Genomic DNA, 16,188 nt, shown 5'->3' with positions numbered 1-16,188 from the left:
AAAAAAAAATTATAATAAAAAAAGAAAAAAAAAAGAAAAATGTTAATAAAATTAATAATTAAAAAAACAAAAACAAAAAAAAAAACACGCAACCAACAAGTAAAAAAAAAAAAAAAAAAACTTGCTGTGTTTTTTTTAAGCTAATCGTTTAAAAGTGATTAAATGTAAGACAGGTTTACGAGACAAAAAAGTGAATTAAAGGCACACAAAAAGATACATATACTGTAACAAAACTAAAATTGAATATGTACAATGTGTTTATATATAAACAAAAAGGCTGAAATCTCCTAGTTTTCCCATAACGTACGACTAAATAAAACCGTCCCAAGCGGAGTATTTACCTTCGTAGCACAGAATGCCAATATTGTTGTTCATCTTGTCCAGGTACTGGTAGTTCAACAGATCCATCTTCATAAACAGCATTTATCGGGTTAGCAGGAAAGACCAGCTTTCTCGCTTTCCCACCAAAAAATAAAAAATAAAAATGGAAAAGCGCACAGAGGAAAGAGGCAGACTGCTTGGGATCAGCTCCCGGCTCTCCCTAAGATTTCACAAGAAGGAAAGGCCCAGCCTCCAACAACAAAAGCCGAGAAAAGTACATGAAGAGGAGAGAAAAAACAGTCAGGGAATCCGTTCAGAGCAAGCGGTGACGGTTGTGCCTTGGAAATTGCTGTGGAGTCTCCGGCTACACCAGAAGGTTCACGTTTTGCAGGTTTTCAGAGGATTGGAAGAAAAAAAGAGAAATAAAAAGTGTAAAAGGACAAAGCCAGTCAGTTCTCACAGCCCTGCTGCAAGTTCACTGCTCTGACATGCAGCCTATGCTTGGTATGACTCCAATGTAAGTCAGCTTCCTCTCTCTAGCAGAGAAGTGGGGCTGAGCATGCTCAGTGAATCCCTGGAGCCTCTCATGTCAGGGATATGCAGAACAAGATTGGCCTCCAGAAGGCTCAGTGTTTGTAAGAGGAGGCTGTGCACAAGAGCGTGTTGTCAGAGCAGGCGGTGACACAAGGCAGAGCGGCCCCAGACACAGGTAGACCCATGTCAGGGATTACTTCAACTAGGGGGAAAAACAAAAACAAACACACGCAACAAGTGGCAGCACAAACCTATGCTACTACAAGTATATTAAAATGTCCGCAAAGGACTGTATTGTTAAATTTACAACATAGATAAATGAGCCAATAACATTTAATCAATTATAGGCTATAATCAACCGTCATGTGCGATAGCAGTGCTGTTGGGGCAGTATGGCACCACATCTACAGCTGACCATAGTTTTTTTAGTCAGAAAAATAATTGAAATATTATAAATAAACACACACAAACGCGCGCGCACACACACACACACACACACCACAAACACACACACACACACACACACACACACCACAAACCACAAACGCACACACACACACACCACAAACCACAAACGCACACACACACACACCACAAACGCGCGCGCACACACACACCACAAACGCGAGCGCACACACCACAAACGCACACACAAACGTGCGCGCACACACACACACCACAAACGCACACACAAACGCGCGCGCGCACACACACACACCACAAACGCGAGCGCACACACCACAAACGCACACACAAACGCGCGCGCACACACACACCACAAACGCACACACAAACGCGCGCGCACACACACACCACAAACGCACACACAAACGCGCGCGCACACGCACCACAAACGCGCACCACAAACACACACACCACAAACGCGCACACACACCACAAACCACAAACGCGCACACACACACCACAAACGCGCACACACACCACAAACCACAAACGCGCACACACACCACAAACCACAAACGCGCACACACACCACAAACGCGCGCACACACACACACACCACAAACGCGCACACACACACACACACACCACAAACGCGCGCACACACCACAAACGCGCGCACACACCACAAACGCGCGCACACACACACACACACACGCACACACACACACCACAAACGCGCACACACACACACACACCACAAACGCGCGCACACACACACACACCACAAACGCGCGCACACACACACACACACCACAAACGCGCGCACACACACACACACCACAAACGCGCGCACACACACACACACCACAAACGCGCGCACACACACACACACCACAAACGCGCGCACACACACCACAAACGCGCGCACACACACCACAAACGCGCGCGCACACAAACCACAAACACGCACACAAACCACAAACACTCTCCGCTGTACCCTTGCATTCTGACAGGACTCCTCCAGGATCCCTCACTGACGTGCAGATGATTGGCTGCATGAAGGGCTGGACTGGGACAAAAATTTGGCCCTGGACTTCATCCAGACTGGCCCACTTCACCCCTCCCCGGCCACCCAAGCCCCCTCTCCCCCTTCACTAGCCACTATCCATTCTACTTTATTAGAGTAGACCAGCTGGTACTGGTACTCTTATAGGCAGTACCAGTGGGGAAGCTAGACATTATTTCACCCGGGGCAAAGAATCAGTTCGGTGCCCCCCTTATGGGACAAGATTAGGCAGAAGTGAGAAACTCCCAGCCCATAGCTGTTGAGTCAGCTGTCTGTCCCCTCCCCCATGCTTCTCTGTCGTCGTCCCTCTTCCTCTGGTCCTCCCCTTGCTTCTCTGTTCCCCCCAGGTGAGCGCTGAGGGAAGGGAGAGACAGAGGAGCGGAGGGGGGGTAGCGGTCCACTGTCACTGAAGCCGGCCCACTGAGCCATCGGCCTACCGGGAAACACCCTGTAGTCCCAATGGCCAGTCCATCCCTGGCTGCATGCGCTCATCAAATGCACACTTTCCAACATTCCTGTCTAAGGAGCCGATCAATAGGCCGACTACTCTTAAAACGGGAATAGACAATAAATTAGGTCGTCACCAAATGGAAATTTTGATGCTGAAACCAAAAATGCAGGAAGCAATTGGCCGAAAACAAGTTAATACATCTTTTTATAAAAAAAATTATAAATAAAGTTTGACTTTTCAATTAAGATCATGAATATAAATGAATTCGTCAGCAATTATTGTCCCCTTTGGTGCAAAAAAAAAAAAAAATGTAGCCCTTTTAATGTACAGGTAGTCCCTAAGTTACAAACAAGTAAGTCAGAACAGGTAATTTTTTTAAGTGTAGATCCAGACAAAAAAAAAATATTTTTTTTTTATATTTTTTGGATAGCATAGTTTAGTAGATTTCACCTCACTTTGTCCCAATGACAACCGATTGAGCATTTTGGGTTGTGAAAACAAGTATTGGTGATAAATCAGTGGAGACACCTTTTTCCCTAGAATAACTTACAGGGGTGAATTTCCCTTCCTAGGGAGAGATTTCCTCTCACTTCCTGTTGTCTCCCTTTATTTGCAAGCGAGGCCCGGTTCACACTTGTGCGATTCAAGAACACCACAAATCCACTGCAGGTTCCCGCATCGCACCCAACACGCACGACAGTATGCACTGTCATATGCGAACTGCTGGGAAGTGTCACATCTTAACGACACCCCCATTTCAGCTCGCGTATCGCAGCGCGAACTGACAGTTCGGACGTGAATTGGATCGCATATGTGTGTGAACACACGCGATGAGAAAAAAGGGTCCTGTGCATCTTTGGACCGAATGCAGTGCAATATCAGCCATACTATCTGTATGGCCGATATCGCACTGCACAGACATCGCATGTAATGTGAACAGCAGTGCGCTGTGGATTACATCCGAATTACATGCGATCTCTGACATTGCACAAGTGTGAACCAGGCCCGCCTGTATGTCTTCAAACTTGTCTGTTGAGAAATTCTTCTTGCTGCATTTTTGGTCCGAAATAAAAAAAGGATCTACCTATTGAAATGTATTGTAAACACAGTAATATATTAATGACGCATCGGCATTATGTTTTTGATGCAACTTGAGTCACATGACCTACGAAAAACACCATGAGCAGAGTAAAATTGTGGTAAAAAGTGCGTTTTCTTCGCCATTATCCGAAACTTTCCTCTTTAGCAAAATGCTGATCACACCACCATTTCAGCTGCTTAAGTTTCAGTGCATCTTTACTATAGAGTGAAGTTTTTAATCCCTGCTGGAAATGGCGAAAAAGGGAAAAAGGGCAAAAAGGAAGACGAAAAAAGGGCAAAAAGGAAGACGAAAAAAGGGCAAAAAGGAAGACGAAAAAAGGGCAAAAAGGAAGACGAAAAAAGGGCAAAAAGGAAGACGAAAAAAGGGCAAAAAGGAAGACGAAAAAAGGGAAAAAAGGAAGACGAAAAAAGGGCAAAAAGGAAGACGAAAAAAGGGCAAAAAGGAAGACGAAAAAAGGGCAAAAAGGAAGACGAAAAAAGGGCAAAAAGGAAGACGAAAAAAGGGCAAAAAGGAAGACGAAAAAAGGGAAAAAAGGAAGACGAAAAAAGGGAGAGGAAAAAAGGAAGACGAAAAAAGGGAGACGAAAAAAGGGAAAAAAGGAAGACGAAAAAAGGGAAAAAAGGAAGACGAAAAAAGGGAAAAAAGGAAGACGAAAAAAGGGAAAAAAGGAAGACGAAAAAAGGGAAAAAAGGAAGACGAAAAAAGGGAAAAAAGGAAGACGAAAAGGGAAAAAAGGAAGACGAAAAGGGAAAAAAGGAAGACGAAAAAGGGAAAAAAGGAAGACGAAAAAGGGAAAAAAGGAAGACGAAAAAGGGAAAAAAGGAAGACGAAAAGGAAGAGGATAATGGAACCCACACACACTGTGCTGCACCTGAAGATCTTCTGCCTGCCAGGGACACAGCTACCCCTCCTGGCCGCAGATACTCTACACTGACACCATCTGGAGGAGACGCTGCAGAACAGGTGAGCTGGGAGGACTTGTGCTTGCCAAGAAGTGTGCGAGTGACACTGCCCCCTCGTGTAACGCTGACAGAATACATTTTTCACCCAAGTAGGCAAAAATAAATTGCCCTGGCTAAGCGCACACTTTCCCATTCTCGAAAAGCGATCTGCAGTGGATCGCTTTTCAGGTTGGGCCTACAATAAGTTTGGCTTGTAATTGCAGTGCAACCCACTCTGGGCTTAAATGGGTGAGTTTGAAAGGCAGTGCCATCTGTCAACTGAAAATGCCAAAGCATCACAGCATGTAAACAGCCCAGTTCAGCCGTATTGTAGGTTTACATAGGCAATCAGGGAGCAGTAAATTCATGACTCAAATGCCGGTTTTGACCGCTGATCACACCAGCATGGTTATGTCTCACAAACTTCTATAGAACCAGCTCCCCAACCATCTCCTCTACTAGAGTCCGCCTCATAGAAGTCTTTGGAGATCAGTTGTACAGATGCAGCCACAGGAAAGAAGATTTCAGCCATCGGACGTAAAGACTGCAGCAGGCTAAATGCTTTTAATTGGAGTGGCCTCCGACGGGTTTTCAGTGTTCTTGTTGGAAAAATTGCCCTTCACTTCCTGTATTTGTGGTACCTCTCTGGTGCCAATGGGACAGGAAGTAGAAGAAAAAAAAAACACTAAAAACACTAAAATGTGGTTGCATAAGTGCACACCCTCTTATAACCGATAACTGGGGATGTAGCCGTTTTCAGAATTAAAAGCATATGTAAACGTTCCATTTTTTTTTTTTTTTTTAAAACAGGTCATACTTACCTCCTCTGTGCAGTTGATTTTGCATCAATCCTCCTCTTCTGGGGTCCCTCGGCGTCCTTCTCGGGGCACCCATGCGGGCACAGACTCTGCCCTGCCCGCCACATCATTGGATTTGATTGACAGCAGCAGGAGCCAATGGCTGCGCTTCTATCCAATCAGGACACGAGGCACCGGCTAGAGCTGGTGTGCTCCCCCTCGTCGCAGGAACGACCGAGCTCAGGCAAGTAAAAGGGGGGCTCTGCTGCACTACAAGAGGTTTTTCACTTCAATGCATAGAATGCATTAATGTGACAAACTGCAACCCCTTTAACCACATCAATACCAGGCACTTTCACCCCCTTCCTGCCCAGGAACATTTTGAGCTTTCAGCACTGTCACACTTTGAATGACAATTGCGGTCATGCAACACTGTACCCAAACTACATTTTTATCATTTTCTTTTCACAAATAGAGCTTTCTTTTGGTGGCATTTGATCACCTCTGCAGTTTATATTTTTTGCCAACTAAAAAAGTTTGTTATAAAATGTTGTTTCCTCCATCAGACGGGGACCGATATGTAGAATTGATGGGCACTGATCTGCAGCACTGATGGGCACTGACAGGCGTCATTGGACACCAATAGATGGCACTGATGGGCAGCATTGATGACACAGATTTGCACTTTATTGGGCACCGACAGGGTTATGATGGGTAAATTTGATGGGGGCTGTGTTGATAATCAATGTGCCGATTATCAGCACAGACCCCCCCAGGAATGCCGTTTACCGGCACTTTCCGTTTCACGCGATGATCAGCTGATTGATCACGTAGCAAGAAGCCTCTGCCAGAGGCTTCTTACCATGATCGGAGATGCCGTTTGTCAGACTAACACGCCACGATCACCGTGCAGCATGCCCCCACGGGCGCGCACCGGCATGTTATCCTTCTGGACGTCATACGATGCCCAGTCAGGATAACAGAACCACATCCCGGTCATCAATCTGCTATAGGCCGGGCGAGAAGTGGTTAAGCAATCACATTCAAACTCATGTTAAATAGGACTCAGTACACACCTGCCATAATTTAAAGTGCCTTTGATTAACCCCAAATTAATTTCAGCTGTTCTAGTAGGTCTTTCCCGACATTTAGGATGCAAGCCATGGTCTGCAGAGAGCTTCCAAAGCATCAGAGAAACCTGACATTTTAACAGGGATGTGTAGACATTTTATATCCATTGAACATTGTATAACATGGTGAGAGCTTAGATAGAACACTGGCCTTACATGCAAAGAATACAACTAAATACAGACAAAAGATTACATCATCTCAAACTATCCAGTATAACAAAGAGAAGGATCGGTTTGGTAAAGCGTATTGTATTTTTGATGCTTCAATGAAAAAGCTATAATACAATGTTTCTGCCATTAAGACTGCAGTCAGTTTGTGAAAAGCAACACGTCTTTTATTGATACAAGGCCAATATTAAATGGCCATATTGTTACAATTGAAACAGCTTTTACTGAATGTGAGATGAAGATTCAGGCTGCGGATGATGAACAAATACCCTTGATAAAGGATATAAAAGATTTTTTTAATGCAAAAGAGACATACTATGTGTTGTCTGAATTAAAGTTTCTTACCAGCCTGTCAATGCTGCATGAAAGGGGGGATGGGATGTCACTCAGTGTATAATTTCAGCATCTGTCATTAGGAATAAACTTTAACAGATGCAGTCAAAGGTCAGTATCCAGAAGGATACTGACAATATTGTCAGGATACACTCCACTGCCTGACTAACAGCTGGCTTCACCTTTCAGCACACAGCTAAGAGCCAGACTCAGCCACACCTGTCCCCTCCCCAGCCAAGCACTCCGGTGAGTGCTGTAGGAGGAGAGAGGGTCTGCTCTCTGCTGTGAGCGGATGAAGAGCCGATTGATCATAGTTCATGGTATTACTCAGTTCCTGGTCTTGGTGCCAATGTGAACTTTCCTGTTCTCCTTGCAGGCAAATAAGTCTATTTCTGGTTTGCCAAAGTGTTGGCTTACCAGATTGAAAACCTTGTTCAGCTCCCACTCTCCCTGATGAATGGGCTGTCTGCCTGAATGTTGAGGGACCCTCTTACATGTACTGCCAAAACAGAGAATGTTTTTCTCCACGTCCTCCAGGGTCAGTTTCATCAGCCTCCTGGACCTTGTTCCCCCCTGATGATTTAAGTAGGACACAGCTACTGCATTGTCCGAGAAGATCTGTACTTCCCTTCCTTGGACCTGGTATTTGAAAAACTTTAGAACTTTTCCGACCACTAACAGCTCCCTGAAATTGGAGGAGGCTTTGCTCTGCTCCCGGGCCCAAGAGCCCTGAGCAAAGATCTCCTATATGAGCTCCCCAGCCCCAGGCGCTTGCGTCTGTAGTCAGAATCAATGGATTCTGTTGGGCCCAGGACCGACCTACTGACAGGTTGTCTGCATTGAGCCACCAGTCTAGGGAGTTCCTTGCCTCTTCTGAAAGGGACACTTATGAATGAATGAATGAATGAATGAAAAAACTTATAAAGCGCGGCGCATGCGAACTGAATCGCTTCTGGGCGCTAGTTGTTCGTGTCTCATGTCATCAAAAGAGCAGAGTTTTGATTCGTCTTCTGAAAGTCAGGTGGTTTTCCTCCAACCGAATGCTGGTTGGTAAAGCGTTCCATAGTCTAGGACCCTGAAAAGCAAACCTTCTTTCTCCTTTGGACTTGTATTTGGTTTTTGGTACCCTGACCAGATTTTGGTCGGTGGATCGCAGAACGCGATTCGAATTGTGAGGTTCTATCTTGTCGCAAAGATATTGCGGAGCCTTCCCATGGATGCACTTATGTGTCAGGCAGAGTGCTTTAAATGCAATTCTGTCTTTTACTGGCAGCCAGTGAAGGGTTCTCAACGAAGGTGAGATTGATTCCCATTTTTTTTTCCCAGTCACAAGTCTGGCGGCCGTATTCTGTACGACTTGCAGACGAGAGATTTGGTACTTTGGGAGTCCGAGGTAAAGGGCATTTGCATAGTCCAGTCTGGAATTCACGATTGTTCCCACCACGACTGCTACGTCTTCTTTGGGGATAAATGGAATAAGTCTGCGTAGTAGGCGCAACAGATGGTGCGCTCCGCTGACTACTGACCCTATTTGTGCGTCCATTGTCATGAAGGTGTCGAAGATGACCCCGAGACTTTTGACTTTGGAGCTAGGGGAGATGATTTGGCCCAGAATGGGCGGGGGTGTCCAGGTTGTTGCCAGTTGACTCTTTCGGCTGGCGTGAAACATAAGGAGTTCTGTTTTTGAACTGTTGAGTTTAAGATAACTCTTAGTCATCCAGTTTTCTATCAAAGAGAGACATTTCTCTAAACTGAGATGATGATCCTTTTTGTTGCAGATGCGAAAATACAGTTGCGTATCGTCTGCATAAGAGTGATAGAGTAGTTCTTGGCTACTGATAATATCAAAGAGAGGGCGAAGATAGATGTTGAAAAGCACCGGTGACAGGGGGGATCCTTGGGGGACTCCACATGACACCGTGCGCTTTTCCGACGTGAAACAACCCAATTTAACTGTTTGTGATCGGTTTTCAAGAAAGGAAGAAAACCATGGTAAATCACCTTCTGCGACTTCTGCTACCTTGGCTAGTCGCATCAGTAACAGTTTGTGGTCTACCGTGTCAAAGGCTGCGCTTAGGTCCAGCAGAACCAGGAGACAAGATTCTCCTTCGTCTGCGGCCTCGAGGGCATCGTCCCATATTTTGAGTAAGGCCGTTTCTGTCCCGTGTCCGGGACGGAAGCCTGATTGTAATGGATCCAGTAGATTGTGGGTATCTAGATGCTGTTGCAGCTGTTGTACCACTACTTTCTCCATTATCTTGGAGAGAACATTAAGGCCTGTTATGGGACGGCGGTGAGTTGGGTCCTTGGGATCCAGGTTAGGTTTTTTCAAGATGGGCTGGATTGTGCCCTCTTTCAACAGGGATGGCACTGTGCCTTCCTTAAATGACTGGTTTATAAGCTGTGTGATGGGTGGTGCCAGGATGTCGGCACATTCCTTCAGCAGTTTGGTGGGGATGATATCATTGGGCGATGTGCTGTTCCGCAAAGCACCAATGATATTTTTTGTGGTATCGATGGAGATCGGTTCCAGAGTGAACTTTGTTGATTGTAGAGCGTTTCTGTGGGTGTTTTGTGGTTGATTGACGGTGGGGTTGAGGGGGGTATTGTTTTGCATGATGCTTTCCCGGATTCTTTCAATTTTGTTGATGAAGAAATCCGATAGTTCATTGCAGAACTCTTGGGTGTCTGAGTTGGGGACTTCAAGACATCCTGGGTTCATGGTCTGGGTGACCATCTTGAAGAGTTCGCGGGGGGCGGTTTAGGGCGCTGTTAATCGCCAAAGAAAAATGATGTTTCTTGGCTTTGAAGATTTCTTTATGATATCGTGTTGTTATTGCCTTGTAGATGATGAGGTTATCCTCTGCAGGACTTCTTTTCCAGGCGGCTTCCGCCCTTCTGCGCTCTTGCTTCAGAAGCGACAGCTGGTTGTTGAACCAGCCGGACTTTCTTTTTCGAATGCAGGCTTTGCGTTTCGGTGCTACTAAATCGGCTGACTGTAGCAGGGCTGCGTTTATGGCGTCCAGTGTATCTGCGGCTGTTTGATGTGGATGGATTGTTTTGATTCTGTTTCCCAAGGTAGATTTGAAGAGTTCCGAATGGAGCTTCTTCTGAGATCTAGCCCAGTGTATTGTCACCGGCTTGGGTGCTTTTATCACTGGGGGAATTTTGGAGATTATGAAATTAATTGCATGGTGGTCTGTCCATGGCAATGGTTCATTTTCTAAAATGCTTATTTTCAGATTTTGTCTGAAAATTAGGTCGAGTGTGTGACCTGAAGCATGTGTTGGCCCGCATATAAGTTGCTGTAGCCCTAATCCCTCCAGGTGATCAATGCAGGCGTCCGCAATGGGATCCTGTGCGGAGTTGGCCCACAGATTAAAGTCCCCGAGCAGCAAAAGGTGTTTGCTGTTAAGGGTATAAGTGGATATAAACTCCGTTAATGATGGCAAAAACTGCGATTTTGGCCCAGGTGGCCTATAGCAGAGGAGAATGTGAACAGTCTCCTGGGGGGAAGTTTGAAGTTGAAGAGTAAGGGTTTCCATGAATGGAAGAGGATTTTGAAGGGCTGGCTTAGTGATTGTAATGCGATTCTTGTGGATCACCGCCAGGCCTCCTCCTCTTTGCCCTATTCTGTTTTCCGTTATAATGCGATAGTTTTCTGGCACCAATTCTCCGAGAATGGTGTTGCAGTCGTCTGAGAGCCAGCTTTCTGTAATAAAGAGGCAGTCTAGATCGTTTTGTAGTAAGAAATCGTGGATTTCTAATCGGTGTTTTACTGCCGATCTTGTGTTGATCAAAGCACATGATATGTGCTCGAGCTGGGTTAAATAGTTAAAATTTTTGATGGTCGATCGTCGATCGAATCTCAAAAGTTGCTCTATTTTTAAGGCCTTTTTGGTGACGGCTGGTAATGCTGTTGCGAATTGTCTCAGACCCCGAATAGAGTGCGCAGAGTATCGCAGATTAGCCATTGTCGCCAGTCACATTGTCATCAGTCTTTCCTAATTGCGGCGGCCGCGAATGAGGCCTGGTCTGGCGCGGATGCGGGAAGAGCCGCGAGACGCCGGACGTGATGGGTGGAAGACTGTCCAAGTGAGCCGTCACTCGTTGAGTCTTCTCTCCCCGATTGGTCCAGAGGAAGGCGAAAAACCCCCGGCGTGCTGTGCCAATCTGCAGCGATCGGGGGAAAAAATTCCTTCCTGACCCCTTAACGGCGATCGGTGCAACCCTGGATCAATTGGCTAGGGGGGTGTGGTGGACCCTGCCTGGCTGCACTATCCCTGGGGAGAGCCGACTCGTTTGAGAGCGTCCTGCTCTGACTATCCCTGGGGTGAGCAGACTAAGATGAGAGCGTCTGCTGCACCGCTGAATCTATATAGCAAGAGTTCCAACTTTATTAGCTGCAAGCTTGTTCTGGATCAATGATTGAAAAAAATAATGAAGACTCCTGTCTTACCTCCTGTTTCAAACTCCTGGTTTTTAACTCGCACTTTTGATCAAAGAATGCACTTCTGATCAGAGAGTCCACATGTGAAGCCACCATCAACTGGGAGCCAGCTCCTCTGGGAGCTTGTACAGCCACTTTAATACTCACCTGTGAAGACCTGTGAACAAACACACACCTGTGAACAATTAAACCCTCCCCTTAATTAGCAGAAAGGAAAAAGAAAAAAAAGCTGTTTAAAAAGTGTCAGAGAAAAAGAGGGGAAAAAACAAATCTGCAAGCAGAAGCAAATGATAGCCAAATCCTGGTTTTTAACTCGCACTTTTGATCAAAGAATGCACTTCTGATCAGAGAGTCCACATGTGAAGCCACCATCAACTGGGAGCCAGTTGTCCAGGGATTCTCTTCTCCCGTCCCAGGAGGAGAGAAGGAATCCCTGGAGACTCCGGGAATGGAACTGGGCCCAGTGACCCACTGGGATGCAGGATGACATGAGCCCAAGTACTCATCATGGTCCTTAGAGAGACCTCTCTGGTACCAAGTAGAGCGGAAACTGCTCTTTGTACTTTGGCGATCTTTTCTTGGGGTAGAAAGATCCTTTGGTTCACTGAGTCCACCCAGTACCCTAGGAACACCTTGGACTGTGCGGGATCTAGGGAGGATTTTTCTTTGCCGACCACCCACCCTAGATATTCTAGTGTGGACACCACCTTGTCTCGGTCTGTCGGGAGCTGTTCCAAGACCGGACTGAAAATCAGCATGTCGTCCAAATATGGGATCAAGGCTATCCCCCGGAGGTGTAGGAATGACACCACCTCAGCTAGAACTTTGGTAAAGATTATTGGACTGGCCGCAAGGCCGAAGGGGAGAGCCTTGAACTGCCAGTGTCGGACGCCCTGCCTCGTCTGCACTGCAAACCTCAGGAACTTCTGAGGTTTCTGGGAAATGGGAACATGCAGGAAAGCATCCTTTAGATCCAAAGTAATCATAAAGACCCCTTTTCTTGGAGGCGTCTGACTGTAGACGCTCGCCATCCTGAACTTTTTGTAAACCAGATATTGGTTTCGTTTCCGTAGATTTATAATCAGCCGGAATTTTCTGAATGGTTTTGGTGCCACAAATATGTGGGAATAAAACCCCTGGCCGATTTGATCTACTGGGACAGAAATGATGACCTGCTGTTCCGCTAGTTGCTGGACACTCTCCAAAAGGCCCCCTGCTTTTAATGGATCTTTGGGGAGATGAGTCGGGATAAAGTTTGGAGGCGGGGGAGATCGGAATCCCAACTTGTATCCCTCCCTTATTAAACTTAGAATGTAGGGGCTCTGAGTGATCTTTTCCCACTGCGGGAGAAACCACGTGAGCCTTCCGCCAACCTTTATGCTGGCGTCATTTGGATTCTTTGTTGGAAGTAGCAGGTCCGGTAAAAAAGGATTCCCTCCTTTTTCCTTGCCTCTACCAAATCCCCACTTTTTCTTAGGTGCCTTCTTTCCCTTGAAACGTTTTTGAAGGGGGGCCCCTCGAAAAAAATTCTTGCCTTTATCTTTTTTGGATTTCGCAGGGAACTTTTTGCCTTTTTCTGTGGAGCGAGCTAGAACTTTCTCTAAATCAGAACCAAAGAGCAGGGATCCCTCAAAGGGAATTCCACAAAGACGAGACTTGGATGTGAAATCCCCATCCCACGTCTTTACCCAAATAGCTCTTCTTGTCGAATTTAGAAGGGCTGCCGATTTGGCAGTTCTCACTGTCTCCACTGCAGCATCTGCCAAAAAAGACACTGCCTTACCGACCTGTTCCAGAGAATCAAACACCTCCTTAGATTTACTCTTTGGTGCCACATGGTCTATCAATCTACGAACCCATGAGTCCGCATTTCTGGCGACACAGGTGGAGGCAAAAGCTGGGCTCATGGCAGCAGCATTGGCGTCCCAAGCCCTACGAAGTAAGGTTTCGGATTTTTTATGCATCGGATCCCGGATGTTCCCGGAATCTTCGAAGGACAGATCCGAATGTTTGGATACCTGGGCTAATGAAGCATCGAGACGCAGAACTTTAAAAAAAAAAATCTGTCTTCTTCCTCCATTTTAAAGGGACACCTACGCTTCCAGGTTTTAAGTTTTAGAACCTTACGCTCGGGTTCCTTCCATTCTCTTAAAATTATATCCTTAAGAGATTGGTGTACTGGAAAGGACTTGGCCTGCGCCATTGCCAGTCCCCTGCATAGTCTGTCCTGCGCTGAGACCTGAGTAGGTGGTGGCTGGAAATCCTCAGAGGAATAAATAGCCCTGAGGAGATCCTCCATGTCCTCCACTGCAAAGAGGTGTCTGGCCTCAGAGACTATCCTGGTCTGACTCCTCTCCTTCCTCTGGAGAACTGGTCCGAAGCTTCTGGCTCTTCATCAGAATCGCCCAGAGTCGGCTGAGAATCCGGAACACTAGTCGGGGACCTGTCGGAGAGGGGGAACTTTCCCTACCTACTAGGGCTTCCTCCCTCTTCCCTACCGTGGCTTTAAATGACTAAAGGGCGGCGAGCATTTCAGACTGTAATGCCCGGTACCTCCTTCATAGTCTGTGCAGCTCCCTTGCCTGCCAACTTGTATAAACATTTAAAGCAGAAAGGTTTTGTATGTGCCTGTGGGAGTTTGTCACCACAATTGCCACAGCACTTGGATTTACTGGCGGCTTTTCCCTGGGACCTACTGGTTGTCTCCTGGGCAGGGCATTCAGATTCTGAAAAATAAAGATGATAAAGCCCTCAACGCCATTCCCATGCTGAACCCTCAGGGTATCTTGTGGGGGAAAGGGAATAGGGCCACCCCAAACGCTCTTCCCCCCCACCAGCTGAGTCACTCACCCCCTGTGGCGACTTCTGGCGCTGCCCGAGTTGATCCATCCTCCTTCTCCATGCCCTTGCAGTTGCTCCACCACCGGAGGTATCGCTTGGGTAGGTGGAGGACACTGGCTTGTGGACCCCCGCTCCGACACAGCTCCTGGTTTAAATATGCCGCGCGACCGGCGCCATTTTGCCATTACCTCACACGCGCCGTCGGACATGCACAATTGCTTCCAAGGGACGCCATCAACCGCGTGGAAAATACGAAGGGAATCCTCGGCTTCCTGCGGCATCTGCTGCTAGCCATCTCCTGGATGCATCCTTCGGCCCCCACCCGCGGGGGTTAACGAGCGGTCTCTCCACACCATCAGCCACCGTCAGGTATGCGAGAAGGAGTGGGATAACCGGTCCCTGGAGGAAAGGATAGCCTCATCGCGTCCTAAACCCGCCAGAAGACTCAGGGGGGAAAACTCCATTACTAACCCTCCACCTAAATCTTACTAGGCACCTTGGGGCGGGAGACCTTAGTCCCAGACTTTGGTCCATCTAGAAATAAAATAAATGAATAAAATAAAACTAAAACAAAGTGATTCACTGCCATTCTGTGGGAAACACAATCAATAACTGAGGGACAGTGGGGTGGGGTCTTTTAAACTCTGTTGATTGTGTTTCCTGTCAGGTGGGACCGTCATCTCAGGTGTGCCGTCCTGAAAGATGACTGGAGAAATTGATTTGAATCGTGAATCGAGTTGCAAGGTCAAATCGATTCAGATTTTCAGAAAATCGATTTTTTTCCCCCAGGACCGGCTCTGACAACACACCGGCCTGAGGAGCTGTGGGCAGTAGTTTTTAGGCGAGGCCGCAGCTTCGGTCTGGTCCATGAGGCTAGACGCCGTGGACTAGGCCAAAGCTGCGGCCTCGCCTAAAAACTCCTGTCCGCAGCGCCTCAGAACCGGCGCGGTGTCCATCAAAAAAAAATTTAAAAGTAAAAATCGCCCAGCTCCAACGCCGATGCAAGGAGGCGGGCCCAGAGACTGCAGGGCACGATACAAGAGACCAACATTCTTCAGGAGACAGACTGGAGACATAATATGCGAGACTGCTAGAAATTACCACTATAAACAGAGCAACAGGGATTAGTATCTGCAGGGGCCCCGAGGGCCACAAAAAGTGCCAAACTGATTGCATGTGGCCCTTGGGCCGGAGGTCAGGCACCAGGGCTTTAAAGGGTCAGTTCACCAAACACCAACCTCTACAACCAATTGGACAGTTGCCCTTCTCCATAACCAATAGAGAACTATTCCCCCAAAAAATAAAGAATTACTAACTTGCTGGAAAATTTATACAGTCTATTTCAAGTAAATCGGAGCAATAATTGACTAGCTTCCCCTGGACACAATATAGACAAATGTAAGCTTAGTTACATCCCACTTAGCAATATTCGGCTGTGACCTTCTTCCACGAGGTGTCTGATAAATATAAAAGAGGATTTCTTAATTGGGTAAAGATAAATGTACTACAAGTCTATCAGACCCCTGTGTATGGAGCCAAGAAAAATCTATGTCCCGGGAGTGATGCAAAACGTGGCAATAGAAAGCTCCAGAGAGCGCAGAGCGCACAGAGAGCGCAGTGCACATTGTGTATGGTGTCAGATTGTGGGG

General features: G+C 46.8%; 1 protein-coding gene across 2 annotated transcripts in view; it reads right to left on the bottom strand.

The window, feature by feature from the left end:
* The window catches only part of VGLL4 (vestigial like family member 4), a 176,710-nt gene that overhangs the window by 84,983 nt on the left and 75,539 nt on the right, over window positions 1-16,188 (bottom strand). The window contains exon 1 of one of the 2 annotated variants that reach the window (XM_040359328.1): window positions 342-930. The exons of the other annotated variant lie outside the window; for it this stretch is intronic. Coding sequence (XP_040215262.1) covers window positions 342-423 — 82 coding nt within the window. The 5' untranslated portion in view covers window positions 424-930. Of the gene's footprint in view, window positions 1-341; window positions 931-16,188 lie in introns of those variants that run through there. 2 annotated transcript variants of the gene reach the window in all.

Source organism: Rana temporaria, chromosome 7, assembly GCF_905171775.1.
Source record: "Rana temporaria chromosome 7, aRanTem1.1, whole genome shotgun sequence".
NCBI lineage: Eukaryota > Metazoa > Chordata > Amphibia > Anura > Ranidae > Rana > Rana temporaria.
This window is presented reverse-complemented; position numbering and strand designations above follow the sequence as displayed.